General features: G+C 42.9%; 1 protein-coding gene across 4 annotated transcripts in view; it reads right to left on the reverse strand.

Annotated features, from left to right (window-relative positions):
* Positions 1–17283, reverse strand: part of Plch1 (phospholipase C eta 1) — a 178664-nt gene that overhangs the window by 25785 nt on the left and 135596 nt on the right. For 3 of the 4 annotated variants that reach the window (XM_051157247.1, XM_051157246.1, XM_051157249.1), the window contains exons 10-13: positions 16235–16342; positions 7279–7440; positions 6548–6619; positions 3442–3533 (exon numbers count right to left, since the gene is read on the reverse strand). In XM_051157247.1, coding sequence (XP_051013204.1) covers positions 3442–3533; positions 6548–6619; positions 7279–7440; positions 16235–16342 — 434 coding nt within the window. Of the gene's footprint in view, positions 1–3441; positions 3537–6547; positions 6620–7278; positions 7441–16234; positions 16343–17283 lie in introns of all 4 variants that reach the window. The other variant, XM_051157245.1, reaches the window with a different exon arrangement.

Consider the following 17283-nt stretch of genomic DNA (forward strand, 5'->3'; position numbering starts at 1 on the left):
AAGAATGTATGAAAAAGTAGCAAAATTAATAATAGTAATAATATTACTACTTTAGGCTTACATGCTTCGTGGATAAAGGCATTTGCTGCCACATCTGACAACCTGAGTTTGCATGCCAGAATTCACATGGTAGAAGGAAAGAACTAACTTCCACAAGCTGTCTTCTGACCTCGACACACATGCCATTTACATGCGTGCACGCTCACACACATACAGATTTTTTTTTATTTTAGAAGGAACCAACTTATAATCTAACTAAATAATCTTATTTTAAAAAAAAACGAGTTAAGAGGGAGATGGCCTGCATGGCTAGATAATGTCACTCCTAGAAGCCATGAGTAAAGAAATAAAGATTTCAGTGTCAGGCATAGACTGCCTCTCTATGAATTGTTGGTTAAGGGAGGCCCCAAAGGCCTCCAATATAATACAGGCTCTTGACACTTCCCAGGGCTGTCCACCAGGGCTAGATGATAGGACAAAATTGCTGAGGATACCATACACCCCAGTTGCAGGAAACAGCGATGCAGCTGTAACTGAGTGGGCAGTTTTCTCCATGGCACCTAGCTCCCGTGGTGCAACACAGGGGGATGCACAGGTTGCTGGGGAAGAAGGAGCACCAATTGATTTAGGATTGTGAACACTAGAAACCACAATATCAACCTACCTAGCAAGAGGGGCCCACTATGAGGGGGGTGCGGTAACTGAATGCTGCTTGGCTGAAGTTGATCCCTCTCCACAGGAGAGAATCATAGTACTGTAAGGCCAGCCAGAACCAGGTGGCTGGGGAAGTTACAGACCCTGAGGAAGAGCTTACGAACACTTCTAGGTAAACTGATATAGGTAAAAGCTGATTTTTAAGTACCTGTGATTATATATAGACAAATGTTGCCCTCTGCCTTAACCTAAGAAGACTCTCTTTGCAGTGAATAACGGTGAGTAGAGCCTCATAGATGCTCAAAGGGCTTCGAGAATAAGTGACTGTTGACTACTTAGTCCTAAATAAGACATTTATACTCTTAGGTTCTGGGAACACTGCAGAAGAGGGGACAAAAAGAATACAAGATCTAGAAAATAGGAAGAAGGCTGTGAAATGTTGTCTTCTGAGCCTGACAGCCATAGCAATCATAAGCTAGCAACATGGAGCCTGCACAAGACTGGCCCAGACAACAGTCAGTCATGGATGAGGGCGGGTCTTGTGGGGCCTTACCACTCCCCATTGAACTACTGGCTACAAATAGATTTTAGGCGAGAGGAAGTCATCGTCTTGAAGTGTGTATCTACTAGTAGCGAGTCCACCTGGCTCCAATGACTAGTTCTAAACCGATGGTCACCCAGATGGGCCTGCTTCAACTCATGGAGTCACAAAACAAAATGACAGATATTTAATCGGGAGGAAGGAGCGCTGACAGGAGTGGAAGAAAGATAAGAAAGCGTAGAGAGTGAGAATAACCCGAATGCATTATATACGTGTACGGAACTTTTAAGAACAGGTTTAGTTAATAAAAAAGACAAAATTCAAAATTTAAAGTCTGAATGGAGGTCGGTCGTATGCACGATGGAAAGTGCTACGCCCAGAAGTCGCAAGTCTCTAAACAAGAATCTCAGCACTGACATAGGATACTCCCTGTGGATGGTTGGCAAGGAGACTGTGGTAGCCTGTACCCATACAGGCTGTTGCTGTTGCTCTTGGTTGCCTACCAGAACTAAATGAAAACTCTGTGTTCAGTTCCATAGTCCATTGTCATCTTGATTTTAGTTTTGCTTTAGTTCTCTGAACATTCTAGATGTTAATCCCCTGTCACATGTATAGCTGGCAGAGATTTTTCTCCAGACCTTACTGCTAAAGACACCATATACCCAGGAGACATCAACAGGCAGCTGACTGGAAGCTTTCTACTTGCTCACTAGCATCCATAGTGCTAGTAGGTTCTCTGGAGGCCACTGTGGAAGAAGAGTCAACATCTTACCTAGCTAAGGACCACGCACCAGGCAAGACATGCTCACTGGAGCAATAGTGGCATTACTATGTAGGGGAAACTGAGTTGGTTTGAGGACTGTTCCATGGACGGAAACGTGCATCTGGTACTATAAATGTGGTGAAAAGCCTATGGCTTAGGAGGTCCTAAGCCTTCCAGAGGACCTACTATTACTGTCCTGCTAAAAGGACAAGTAGCCAAACTACTATCTAACTGTTCATGCTTAGAACCATAGACTACTGTTGCTCCCGGCCATTGGCAGAGAAGCTTCTTTGGGCAGTGGGCAGCAGCAAATGGAAAAAAAACTTATAACTGCCCAAAGCACTGAGAATTAGTGGCTGTTGAGTGTTCTTCTCTAAATGAAACAGCTATATCAAGCCTTCCAAGGCCAGGGCAATGTCGTGGAAGGCAGGGAAGAAAGGTCGCAGCAATCGGAAGATCAGGAAGATTGTTACAAAACACTGTCTTCTGGTTCTGATGTGGCCATTGCGATTACGAACACACAGTGGTTGTGGATAAGAGCCCAAGGCCGTCAACATTCCATCAAGGATGAAGGAGGGGACTATGAGGTTCTGCCACTTCCAGAGGAGCGACTGGCAGTTAAATGGTTCTGGGAAGAAGGGAGCATTACTTTGTTCAGTGGTGTAACTACTGACAAGTCTCCCAAGCTTCGGCAAATGGCCCTGTACTCATGCTCATGTAAATAATCCTAACTCATCTCAGCGGGTCCGAAAAAAGACATGAAGCTAGGAGGAAGTCATGTTCGCAAGGAAAGAGTCAGTGGGAGTGGAAGATGGATGAGAGAAGGTAATAATGGGTAGATATGACCATAATACATTCATTATATATTAGTATAAAATTGTCAAAAAATAGTGAAGCAGCAGCTAAAATTTTTGACCAATTCTTTTTTTTTTTTTTTTTTTTTTTTTTTTTTTTTTTTTTTTGAGATAGGGTCTCTCTGTGTAGCCTTGGCTGTCCTGGACTCACTTTGTAGACCAGGCTGGCCTCAAACTCACAGCGATCTGCCTGCCTCTGCCTCCTGAGTGCTGGGATTAAAGGCCACCATGCCCAGCCAACCAATTCTTTAATGGGGTTGGGACCTACCATGCTAATGGGTAAGTCCTTTCATCCTTTTGTGACCCTGGGAGATAGAGAGCTTACCTTGCTCAGCATTAAAGACAGTTAGTGGAGGGACAAATACCTGAAGTCTGGCTCCAATCACGTGCTTACCATCTATCCTGTCCTTCAACCCCTCTGCCTGTTCTCTGCACATCTGTACTGCCCTCTTTTTCTCCCAACATGCCTTGCCCTTGACCACTAATATCTCTATTTTGATCTTCACATCTCACTCCAACACCTTGCCTCATATGTTCCATTCTCTAGACACACACAGCTAACACAGCCAGGGTACTAGAATGGAGAAGCCACAGGAGTCTCAGCAACAAGCCTGAAGATGCTTTCCTACCTGTATAACTGGCCTCCCTCTTTGCCTGGATTCTGAAGTATAGCTTCCTCATCATCAATACTGTGGGATTTGGAACGTGATTTTGTAGTTTTCTGCTGGAAAAAAAAATCACAATAAACTTAGTAACTCACCACATTAAGTTCATTCACAACATATAGAAATTGGACTGAATTTTAAAGCGCGCATGCACACACACACACACACACACACACACACACACACACACGTATGCATGCAGAAAGAATGGCCAGTTACTTGCTTAACCATTAAATTTTAAAAAATGTTTACAGACATCCTTATATTATGCCAGCCATGCAAAATTTTGAGTTTTGTGCCCAGAAACCAGTTTCTAACCTACATGATGTCCTGGAAACAATTTATTAGCTGTGCATTTTGAAGATGTCTACAAGAGAGAACCATAATTAAAGTATCTATTTAAATACTTATAAGGGAAAATGTTCTTTTGCATAGAAGCTTATTATTGATAGGTGATCAAGGGCAAATTTGGTTCCTAAAACAGGTTTGTATTAAGTTAAAACATAGAATGAGTGCCACTTTACCCTCCAACAGCACAGGCTCAAGTAGTCATCTAAGTCCGACTGCTCTTTTGAGTTTGTGACTCAGTTTTAGTTCTAATAGGAAAATAAAAATCGGTACTCATTGGATGTGAGCTAAAGTCTCTAGAATTAATCCGGTGTCTTCTGGAAGGGTGTTTGCGGAGTGATGTGATTTCATCCTCACACTGGAGACTGCTTATTGTTTAGGTAGCACATAATGGCAGAAAACACACAGTAGAGACCCCAGTCGTTGCAGAAAGCCTTGGGATCAAACACACAGCTCATCCATGGGCTAGCCATCCTGGACATCTAAGAACGTCTCTGCAAATGAACACTATCCCCGTATCCCCATAGGATCACATCAGCTTCCAGATTCTTTCATCGCCCAGAACTTAAGTCAAGCTATAAAATGCCCACTGCACTCACAATGAGGGACTACTCTGAATCTCCCAGGAGTAACTTTTGTCCAGAGAACTTCAGATATGGAAGCTTTAGTGTTCAAATGTGTAATCTAGGTTGGCTTTTCACCAAGCTGGTAAAGTAGGAAGCTTTCTCTAGCTTCCTGCTGTAAAAATAGTATGCAAATACTATCCATTCCACAATGCTATTTCAGTGATTAACTGGGATAGCATACAAAGCCATTTTGCAATCTACTGACTTTAACTTTCAATGTCACTTAATAATTCATAAACATCACATAGACTACTATTATTACCAGATGTGTGAAAGTGTCTACTCTTTGGTAGCTGAATTGCTTCAGAAAAAAGAAGTAAGAAATTAAGAGCTAAAGGCAGCATGGTGGTGCACACCTGTAGTCCAAGCTCTTAAGAGGTAGAGGCAGGAGGTTCAGTGGAAGTTCAAGGCCAGCTCGTCTACATGGTAGGTGCTAGGACAGCCTGGCCTACACATCAGATGCTACCTCAAGAAAAAAACCCGACAAACAAAAGAATGATTAATGATGGTAATTTTTCTGACACAGTTTTGATACGTAATACACATCAGATTGTGGCTATCACACTTAGCATCAATTTTCATCATACATTTCTGCTTCATGTTTTGTATACTAAGATCTTCAGAGAGATCATCCCCCAGTGAGTTCACACCTGTCCATTATGCAAGTGAATCATGGCTTACTTAATGACTCGTTATGAGGGAGTCATTTGGTTTTGGGTTTGGTTTGGTTTTTTAAATTGCCCTAACTAATTTCCATAAACTATCATACTTCTAGGCATCCCTTACAGGAGTAGAACCAGAACCCTCGGAGAGTGTTCACTCCATCATCTAATATCTGATCTCTAGTTTTTAAATTTACATTTCTTTAGTGTGTGTGCATCTACATATGTGGACAATCAGAGGACAATCTGTCAGAGTAAAGGTCATCAGGTCTGGCAGAAAACACTTTACCTGCTGAGCCATCTCGCTGGCCCAATGACTGATTTCCTGTTTAGCATTTTCTCCTCTTTATGAGGTATCACAGATACATGTAAAAGTATGGTTTTAAGTGTACAAAGTGATGGTTTCCCTAATGTGAAAGCACTCAAATGAGGAAGTAGAATCTTGCCTGTTCCCTAGAATCCTTCTGACCTTCTCCCTGGGTCCTTATTTTCTCCTCAAAGGGAAAAACTGTCCTTAACAATTATCCTAACTTCTACTCTACAGCGTTTTTACACAGTTTGGAATTTCATTCTTCCCACATGATCCTTACTTCCCCTCAAAAGAAATGACTATCCTCAATAACCATCTTATCTTCTACACTCGAGCATTTTTACATGGCTTTAAATTTCATACAAAGATACTCACAGTGCATTCACTCTGAGTTTTTACTTCTTTAGCTCAAATCCTGTTTGATAGACCATAGATATAACTGTGTCCTTTTCAAGGCTCTGCAATATTCCAGATGGGAATATACCACATTTTAATTGATTCTATAGTTAATGAGCATTTGGACTGTTTTCTACTTGTTCCATTACAAGTGCCACCATTAAACTGTTGTTTCTGTCTTTGTCGTAAAGCTAACAGCTAAGGAGAAACTGTGACACTGAATGCCAGAGTGGTTTCTGTACCCCAGAAACCATGCATGTGTTGCCCCATGTCCTAACACTTGGTTTCTATGGTCTTTTTACGCCATCACAAATGGTGTGCATGGGATGACAGAATAACTGCGATTTGCACTTCTCAGACGCCTCCAAAGGCGAGTCTCTTTTTCCTGCTGTGTGTTATCTTCTTTTGTAATGGGTGCATTTAAGCTTTTGATTTTGTTTTGTTTTGTTTTTTAGAAATGTGTACTACCCATCTCATTTGTAGAAATGATTCAAGTATTCAGAATACGAGTCCTTTGTTGGATATGTTTGTTTAAAAGACTCCCAAATGCAACTTGAATTTTGATACTTTTGATTAACAGTGGCACTAAACTTCAGAATTGTTTACATTTTAAACTTTTCTCCTTCTGAAGTCCTGCACATCCATTCCAAGGTCACCACAATATAATGCTGCCCTGCAGAATCCTTAAATTAACTGAACTATGCACATTTACCACTCTTAGTTTATACCTTGTGTTTCCCGAAGTTGGTCATCAGGAATCGCCCATGGGACTTCTTTCCACTTTCCTTTACATCCAGATTCTGCATAAATAAAAGCATAATGGAATGGGTTTTTTCCCCTTTTGTTCTGCTTAGCTCTAGTAGATGTGTGTGCACTGCATATGAAGAGCTACTAAAGTAATTACTGATTGTTCAAACCCTAAGGGATGAAGAAGGTAGCTAATTAGGCATTGGTCAGAGGATTGACACTGCTCTCCCTAAGCTAGGAGAAACAGTATTGGCAGGCACCAAAGCCACAACCCTTCCCTTGGTCTCCAAAGAATGAGCTCAGAAGACTGAGCCAATTAATCTTTGAGTTCCTTGGTACTTCTTGGAGCCCATCTATTGGTAAGAGGACTGTGTCACTCACTTATTGTTTCGACTAGAATGATTTAAGAGTGAAGTCGGGCACATTTACTAGGATACCAGGTTAACAGTATGCAGCAGAGCTGTCTCCTGCAATCAGAGAGAGAACTCATTGCCTTGAGTTGGTACGACTACACCCCAAAAAAATCACCAAGGGCACTGCATACATTCTCACATATTTTGCAGTAGGATTTCATTTCTCAAACTTTATGAGAATAGACAGAGAAGTCTGAGAAGCATTTCACAAAGGAAGTGTGCTTAGAAACAGAGGAGGAGAGGGGGTCGGGTTTTTTTTTCCCTTGTTGCCAAGACGAGCTCAACAGGAAATTGTCTACCTGCTTAAGGTGCGTGTTCAAGCCTTCGTGCGTAGCCTTGAGTAAAGCCCTCACGGTGAAACTGTCAGGTTCTTCTTTGTCTCGAATTTGAGACTCTCTCAACAGGGACTCCAGTTTTTTCCGTATGAAAGATTCTACCTGGTGCTCAGTGGTTCCGTTACTCTGCAAAGAAGCCAGTAGTCTGCCTGAGAAACAGACTCACAGAGAATATGCCTTTTGTCCAAGACAACACCGAGTTTATAATATCGTCTCTCAATTTGTTCCCAGTAGCCAAAAACAAAACAAAACCCCTCCGAAGCGCCTGGTGATCAAACACTCACTCTCTGTCAACTCTTCTTCATGTGTCTCTGCTGCTACTCACGCCCATGTTCAAGCGTTATTCACACTTAAAGGGTCTTATTCTATTTCATTCCACTGATGGAGAAGCTGAGGCTTTGAGAAATTAAGCAAATCGCTTAAGGTTTATGGAGCTGGCCAGTAAGTGAGGCAAGATACTAAACCATTCCTTCCTGATACTTCAAGCTTTTGCCAGAGGGCCACCCAGGGAAAACTTCCTGAGACTAAGCTTTCTAAACTTACACAGTCACAGTTGAGTAGAAATGCTATTTTTAAAAAATGACTTCCTTCACTGAGAGGCAAAGAATGCTATAGAAGGTCCAAGGCTGCTGACAATTCTGAGACAAAATTTCCTTCTCGTTTCCAACTCCTTGATGTCATTAGAGGACACACAATATCACTGGTGCTATGACCCATCATTATGATCATTTTTAAAATTGCGACCAATTTCAAGGCTTTCAGAAGACAAAGCAATGCCAATATCTCACACAGCTTTTAGGTGGTCAGAGCATGTCATTCCCCAGAAGTCTCGTGCCACATAGTGAGTGTCCAGCCTCTATGTCCTCTCACAGACCAGTGGCCCCAGGCTGTGAGCACTGGCCATCTGCTGTTTAACTGCCTTCACCTCTCCCTTTGTCCAGATGTGTTCCACAGGTTATTCAACCAGTTGCCAAAGACAAATCCACCCCCCCCTCCCCAAGCATGCTAGGAGTGGTACCATTCCATAAGAACAAGTCCCACTTTATTTATTACTAGGAGCGCCTGCCATCTGACCCCAGCAGAATAGATAGCTCTTTAATTCTGAATATATTTCACAAAATCTTACAATGGCAAGGCAGTATAAAATCATAAGGATTTTTTTTTAAGAACACCTATGCCAGGATGGACTGCTACATTTACCTGTACTTATATCACATTCATAGATGTGTTTAAGATATCCAATTAACAATGAGTTCCACCCGTCATAGAATCAGGCTCTGAAGGACATACAAAGGTGACCGCAGAAGGGAACAAGCACAGCCTACCAGTCACAGCCATGCTAGGAAGGGCATGCCACTCCTCCTGGGTGGCTGAGAAAGCCCCAGCGAAGAGGTTTGACCAGAAAGCTCAGTGTTCAACAGTGAGGAAGTGAAGGGCTTCGATGTAATACCCAGTGTAAGCAAATGATTTAAATGAGCCAAACGTGTCCTAGAACAGTTCAGGGGTTCAGAGGAGGACAGGGAAGGACTGTGGGGGCTGAAGGACTTCAAACCCAGAAGATGGGACAGCTGAGAGTTCTGCATAAATAATACTTTAGGAATAAAGGCAGTCTGGGAGCGTATTCCAAAAAAGGAGAGGAGCCTGCAGATGAAAATCCAGACATAGCAGGTGTCTCGGCAAGCACTCATTAGTACCCAGGCTAGGGTACTGGGGGATTGTAATAAGGGTCAGAGAGAGTTTGTCGGGGTGGGGACTCATTGTGATTAAAACAAACTTATACTGAATTCCTGTCATATGCCAGGTGAGAAACACTAATACGGATCAACCCACTGTCATAATCCTTGGTGTCAGGGAGAATTGCTCATACACGTCACTATGAGTCAGGCATGTGGGCACCACTGGTGCACAGAGGGGGGCCACTCCACCTGCCTTGGGAATTCAGCTTCTTGGCAGGAAGAAACAGGAAGCAAGGTACCTTAAAAGAGGAAACCATTGATTTCCTGCAGCAGCTGTAACAAATGACTCAAACTCAGCAACTTGAAACAACAAATTCCTTTTATCATTAGTCTGGAAGACAAAAGTTTGGAGCAAGGTAGGGCCGAAGTCCCTTTGGAGCTCCGTGTCCTCGCCTCTTCTCACTTCCAGTAGCTCCGTGCATTCCCTGGCTTGTAAGGGCACAGCAACCTCTATGTGTGTCTCCATACTACCCTCGCCTGTATGTACCTATCTGTTGGTCTTCTCCTCTTAAAACATTTGCCATGGATTCGGGCCCACCAGATTGTATCCAGGACACTCTCCTCTCAAGATCCTCAACTGCACAGAGTTGGGGTTTTGCCCTTGATCCGGCTTCAGCATACCGCAATGTTGTGGCTAGTTTATTTTTGTCTTTTATTCAGACCACTAAAGCTTTCTCCATTATCAGCAGTAAGTCTGCCTCACTTCTTACCCATTTATGCATTTATTAGAGTTGCACCTTTGATTTCCTTCAGCAGCCTTTCCTTTGTGTTTACAACTTGGCCAACTGTTCAGCGTTGGGGGAGGGAGGGCCCTGCGGGGGTGAGGGGAGGGGGGGTGCTCTCTGTCTGTCAGCTTCTGTGCCTTCATCATCTCCAGCTTTGGAGCCCGAGCACTTGGGGGCTAGCTATTATAAGGCCATTAATTAACCTACTTTCAATATTGATGTGTACTGGGGACTGGCAAAACCCAAGCAGGAGAGAGCTGGGAGCCGGGCGTGGTGGCTCACTTCTTTAATCCCAGCACTTGGGAGGCAGAGGCAGGTGGATGGCTGTGAGTTTGAGGACAGCCTGGTCTACAAAGCTAGTCCAGGACTAGCAAAGCTAACACAAAGAGAACATGTCTCAAAAGAGAGAGAGAAAGAGAGAGAGAGAGAGAGAGAGGGGGGGGGGGAGCTGGGAACAGCAAGTTAGTGAATAGTTCCAAATACAGATATTAACAGATTGGGTGAGTTTATGCTATTACCAAAATGATGAGAATCCTAACATCAAAAATCAGAGCTCACCACATATAATGACAACATAGCCATCAAGCTTAAAATATTGTGAGAATTACCAAAATGTGCTGGAGAGACACAATATGAGCACTCACTGTGGAAAGCATGGGGCCGACGTGCTTTTTCAGGGCAGCATCACAGCAAATGTTGTAAAAAAAAGTGCACTATCCGTCAAACGTAATAAATCAAAGCTCAAAATATAGTATGACTGTCTGGAAAACGCAAGTATAACTCTGTACCAGGGCACTTTACGAAGCAATGTCCTTTGACAGCACATTATCCAAACTGCCCAACACCCACTAAGGTAAGCTGAGTCCTGCCAAATCCCACTCATAATGACAGAGAGAAAGAAAAGCTTGGAGCTCAATTGAACACAGCCCTATGAATGATACCAGGGCAAGTTGTAGCACTTAGTGAAGGGATAAGAATTGAGATGTAATCTGAATAAATTGTTTAAATTAAAAACAAAAACAAACAAAACAAAACAAACAACAACAACACAGCACACCCCAACAGTGCAGCCGCCATTCTGTTTACACTGTGGCAGAAAAGGATGGATTCTTGATTTGAGTCGATGAGTCAGCTCGTATTTTAAACACCCATCATTCCTATTGTAAAACATGGGACATAGTCTGACATCTCTGCGCCGAAAACATTGAGTATACTTCACTTAAAGCCATGAGTGGACCTAACAAAAGAGCCACAAGCTCTCTGAGTCCTAGTGTATTTGATCAAGTGCTTTTGAGCCTGGAGGAGAGGCTTTGTGGAGATGAGAGAGAAAGCCTGCAAGAACACCTAGAATGCCCAGAGCCGATGTCAGAGTGCTCCCAACACCATCTGCTTCCTTTCCTTGCTCGAGGCCTCACAGAAAGCTCGACACAATGAAGATCTGAACTGTGGGCATGTCAGAAGGGCCTGACTGAGCCTACAAAGCCTGGGATGGCTGGTGCTGGTGGAATAACAAACGGCTGACACGAGAGCTGTCATTATTCTAAACATGGGGATTTGCCAAAGGAACGAGAGCCCTGCCTGGTGATCTTTTTCTCTCCGTGTGTATGTGTGTGTGATTTTCATCACTATAAAATTTGCAGCCACAAGGAACAAAGAAATATGCAGCTGAGGTTTCATTACCATGTTATCATTCAGTCCTGGAACCCAACAGAAGCACTAAAAAAAAAATTCAGGCAGACAACTGACCTCAAGACCTATCTGCCACTGTGCAGCTGTGGCAGAGACCAAAGCTGAGAGCTCTGTGTATCTCATTCTTTTGTTCCCTGGGCCAGAGAAAGGATGCTGCCGAGAGAACAGTCAGTTAATATGGTCAGGGGCAGTTTATCCAAGAGATATAATTAGGGTCCCTAATTCAGTCTTCTGTAAGACATAGAAATCTGTCGTTCATCAATCAATAAAACAACAACAACAAATAAACAAAAACATTCTCATTTCCCCCGGCACATTTTTTTTTAAAGAACCATTTGGAAAGAAGAATTTGCTGACACCAGACTATGAAGGAATTAGAGAGATTGAGCCAGAAGGCGCTGATGTTTCACTAAACATTGACTGATGGTTTCACTAAACATCGGAGTCAACAGGATAGTGGACAAGATTCCCAGGTGATGCCCAGACCGGCATCAAAGTCTCCGGTCTGGGACACAGGCACAAGTACTTCTGGAAGTTCTTTCTCATACCAATATGCAGCTAAAGTTGAAGACTTTCTTATTAAAAATGAAACTAGAAAATATATGGGGCCATCTCAACATCCCATAATGCCCCTTTCTTCCCTGCGTAGGACTGAACTCTGGCAACAGGAAGAAAAAACATATTAGCTGTCCCTTGGGTTGTCTTATCAAGCTTCAAGGCCATCTCTTTGAGGCATGGGTGGCAGCACACTGCTTCTCAGCCGTCTGAGTCCACATTCATTCTGGCCCTTTCCTGCCAGATTCTTTCCTTCCCGTAAAACCTGCTCTCCTGCTCAAGGATCATATCACAGAACAGAAAGAACTGGAATCCTGGAGGTCCCCATCTCTAGACCTTGTAACTTGTTGCTAGGATATGTTCAGCATGTGTCATTTGATCTCAGAGTGGACACAAGAGTGTCCTCTGCTCTATGAATGCTGTTAGGCTGGAGACTAACAACGTTTACGTATCTTGAAAGGTCTCAAAGGAAAGATGATGACATTGCAACTAAAGTTGCAGGAAAGGGAAAATGGTTACGATGTTCAGCAGGAGGCAAAGTGAATGATGGGGTACAGTATTATGGATGACAAGGGGACTTACACGTCACTGATGCACTGGGGCTCAGTTTATGCCAGAAGGCTTTGTCCTGTGGAGTGAGCTTCATGTAAGAGATAGCTGAGGTTTGTGCCCAACAGCCTGGCTAAACACAGACTCAGAGAGCTTCAAGAAAAAATAAAACTGAAAAAACTCAACAGAAGAAGAAAAAGAAAATCAAGGAAGCTGACATTCAGGAGTGGGAAGTCTTTGCACCGGCACAGAGGATTGCTGTAACGGTGAATAATGATGAGCTGGCGGCCCGGAATCAAGTCTGCTAGGCTATTATACTATGGCACAGAGGAAATGGCCCCTTACGTCTCTGAGCTGTGTTATTCTTGGGTCACTGAACACACTGGCTTTACCCTGTGGCTTCCATATCATGAGTCAGATTTTTTTCCCTATGGCTGAAGCTACAAAGTAAAACAAGGCAGAAGCTTAGAAGAGTCAAGGATAGCAGGAAACATTCACTGCACAAGTGAAAAAATTTCATGGGGCTTGGGCAGCTGACAGATTAGGAGAAAGCCTGCCTCCCATTCTGCAGGTAATGTTGGTGAGCCGCTGGACCTGCTCTGCTCTGTGCCTTGGGGTTTATTGTGTCTAGAAAATTCTCCCCATATATTAAGCTGGCTAATTCCTCCCCCCCCCCCATATCTTTAGTTAAATGTAACTTCTAAGGAAAGCTTTAGGTAGACATTCCCTCTGAAAATTACACACACACACACACACACACACACACACACACACACAAAACTTTTTCCTTTGCATTTATATCTAACAGGCCTATATTTCACTTTTTCCCTGGTTTGGTATCTGTCTCTTTCTTTTTCATTAATGGTTAAACTCCAGGAAGACAAGAACTTTCATCTATTTTATTCACACCAATATTGCCTAACACCAACAATGGTGACGTCTCATGTCCAACAGGAAATGCTCAGTAAAAACTGGTGACATGCATAAAATATCTTAATAAGCTCATGAAAGTTAATGTTCAGAGTCCACGAATTATGTTAAAAGCGTTCTGTATTACAATGTTTTAGATGTGGCTTATTAACCTAACCATATACTTTCAACTTATAGCTGAGGCTAAGGACTTTCTTTAAAAGGAACAGCTTTGTGAGTAATGGCTCACCCATGCAAACAACCTATACTGTATGTTGTTTTGTAGAAACGTGATCACACATCTTTAAATCTACCATGTAGATAAGACAGCTGAGCTCCCTGCTGTCCAATGGAGGATACACTGACTGATTATAATACTCACAACTTTGAACAAGAGTATATTCATTGTCTTTTCCCAAAAGAGCTAAAAAATAAACAAAGGTTGAATAAAAACTTTATATATATCTACTAAAAAAAAATGTTGAGTTTGTGTGTTAACATATTTTCTCCCTTAATATATAACAAAGAAGCATCTGTAAAGCCTTTTAAATGAAGGCGCTCCCCAGCTCTCCTCAGGTCAAATGAAGGGTCATGTCTATCATTGTGTGACATTTGCTAAAGCATCTATCTACATCAGAGCCAAGAAAGCAGCCAAGAGACTTGGAACACAAGCAGGGATCCCTGGAGGTTACAGCTGCAAACACTGATCTGGTTCCACAGTACTATATCTACAAGGAAATTTCATTTGTCACGTATTGTGGCATGAGCCAATATCCGAGCTATTACAGGAAGATTGGCAAGTTCAAGGCTGTATTTCAAGATAACAAGCCAAGGGGCATGGCTCAATGGTAAAATTCTTGCCTAAAAAACAAAACAACAACAACAAAAAAAAACCAGGACCTGGATTCAACCTTGAGTACCACAATAAAAAAAAGAAAGAAAAAAGTCTCAACAAACTCAAAGAAAACCCGAGACAGCGAAGCGGACCTAAGAGCTAGATCAATTTCATGTGCACGCAGTAGTAGATGCCTGCATTGTCACAGTCGTGGTAGTTAAAGCTTGTGCCTCCCGGTGTCACAGAGGAGCAGTCCCCACACAGGTGATGCTGGGCCTTCTGCTTCCTCTGGTAGATACTGGACTACGCGGCTAGCAAACCAGGGATCTGAAGAACTAGACCCAATAGCCACGATCAGAAGGAATCAGTGGTAAAGAGAGCAAATACCTAGAGAAGTGTATTTTTAAAACTTAATTTGGTAACCATGTTTTCAGCTATGAAACTATCTAGGTTTTTGTGACCTATTAGTTACAGTATTTAACAGAGCTAACAGAAACTAATACCAAGGAAGGGATGAATTCAGTTTACAATTTTTCTGTTCTCTTCAAACAAAATCTGTTATATACCCCCCCCACCTCCCCCGCTTCAAAGTACTTTAAAGCCAAGAAAAAAATGCCTATGGAGACGTCAGCTGTCGTTAAGCTATTGTCTCCTTTGAAAGTAATGTCAGGTCCCATTGCCACCTCTGAGGTGAGGCATCCAAGTTAGTGTAATTTAGAAGATAGTGTCTTGTAACAGCATAATTGTTGAATTCAGGGCAATCGTGTATATTAGATTATACAAAATGTATCTGGGAACAGAGTAATGGCTCTGATTTCCACGAAGCACCACTTTTCTGTAGAAATGAAATTATACTGCAAGCCTGTACAGCTTTGGACTTGTCCTTTGGCGCCGGAAATCATGTGACCATTAGCGGTAAAAACTGACAGCATTTCTTCAAGCCTTAGAATGCTACAGGTTCAAACTGCACCACCCCCATCCCAAGCACCACATGGCAAAATGGAAACGCAATCCCTTTGTGTAAGAAAAGATCCAGGTCCCCAGGCAGATGGCTAACTTCGAATGGCACTCTACTCCTAAGTAGATGTGGCCAATGGAACATTCAGCCAAGTGTCCCATTTTTGCAAGGACTTGGGAATCCTCTAGACCAACGTATACTTTCTCAGTGAGGGTGTTGGTACCCTGAAAAGCAGACACAGGGGTACCTGGGCCTTTAGCCAATCTAAAGTAGGACAATAGGCAGGGCAGCCAGATTTTGGCAGGTGAGGCAAGGCCACGCCTACTCGCCTTCACTAAGAAGACTGATGGCCTAACCACAGTTTGACTTCCAGTCTGATGATATTAAGTGGGCTTGTCTTTAATAAGGGAACAGAAGATGGTGGCGTGGTTTGAATGAAAATGGCCTCCATTGGCCCAAAGGGAGGGGCACTATTAAGAGGTATGGCCTTGTTGGATGAAGAGAGCCATTTTGGGGTGGGCTTTGAGGTCTCAAATGCTTAATCCAGGTCTAGTGTCCCTGAATGGATCGGCTGCCTGCCAATCCAGATGTAGAAGTCTCAATTACCTCTCCAGCACCATGTCTGCCTGCCTGCCGCCGTGCTTCTTGCCATGATAATGAACTAAACCTCTGAACTGTAAGCCAGTCCCAGTTAAATGTTTCCCTTTGTAAGAGTGGCCGTGGTGTCTCTTAACACAACCGAAACCCTTAATCAGACAGAAGTGTTCACCGCTAACATGTCTCTCAGCTCTAAGGCGCAGATTCTTCGACTCAAGCACCACACTGACCGCTGGGTGCCAGCACTGCGGAATCCTGCCACAGTACAGAGGCCGTGTATGTGGAGGATCCAACACAGCACCAACTCTGCCCTCATTCTTTCTACAGTGCACAAAGGGTGAAAAATGGTGGGAAGGCAGTAACTTACATAATGTAGCTTGAACTTGCACTCGTCTTCAATTTCATCTGCACTATCCTCATCAGAAACTTCTCCTTCCTCTGCATCATCCCCAAGATGGTAAGGCAGCTTCTTGCCCTGGAATAGATCAAAACGACTCATTTGAACATAAAAATAAACTCATGGCAGCCCCAGGGTAGAGACGATCCAGGTATCTCTTGACGGATGGCTGGATGAACAAACGTGCTCCTCTCATATGGAATATTACTCAGCCTTTAAAAAGAACAAATCCCGAGACACATTACAACATGGGTGAACCTTGAAGGTGTTATGCCAGATGATCCGAAGACACATCCCATTCCACTTACATAAGGGACCCGAACAGCAAAAACAGAGACAGAACACACAATGGTGATGGGGACGGTAGGCAGGAAACAAACGGTTTCTGCTGAATTTATATGGAATGTTGGGTTCTCAAGATGAAAACACTTCTGATTATGCAATATTTTGTCTATTTTTTTAATACTGCTGAATTATACCTTTAAGTAGTTAATGGATTAAGTACATTTTGTACTTTGTGGACTATAATTTTTTAAAAAAAACTGAATACAAAATGATGTGTCTATGTGATGGCCCACAATTACTTCAGACCCACGAGAAAGCGCAGTCTGGAGGAAAGACAAAATAAAGGTAGAAAATTCTGTCATTACCTTCAATTAAATGTAATCAATTAATAATACTGTATTAAAAAAAAAAAACAGACCAATGTCTTTTAAAAAAAATCTGACTCCTGACAATGAGCATTGCCCATCTGACTGAGTGACTTTCACAGTCCAAGTGCTGATGTCTCTTCATATGCTGGACTCGAATACTACGGCTATCATGACTGACAGCATGAGGAAATTAGGCCTCTGAGGGTTGATTAAATGCTTGCCTCTTCCGTCATGGAATTCTACCTACGAGGAGCAGGCCTCCCTCACCAGACACTAAGCATGCCAGCCTGGCTTACAACTATAACCCTAATACGTGAGAGGTTGCCAAAGGAAGACTAAGGTGAATTTGAGACAAGCGGGCTACAC

This window comes from Acomys russatus, chromosome 15 (genome assembly GCF_903995435.1).
Source record: "Acomys russatus chromosome 15, mAcoRus1.1, whole genome shotgun sequence".
Taxonomy (NCBI): domain Eukaryota; kingdom Metazoa; phylum Chordata; class Mammalia; order Rodentia; family Muridae; genus Acomys; species Acomys russatus.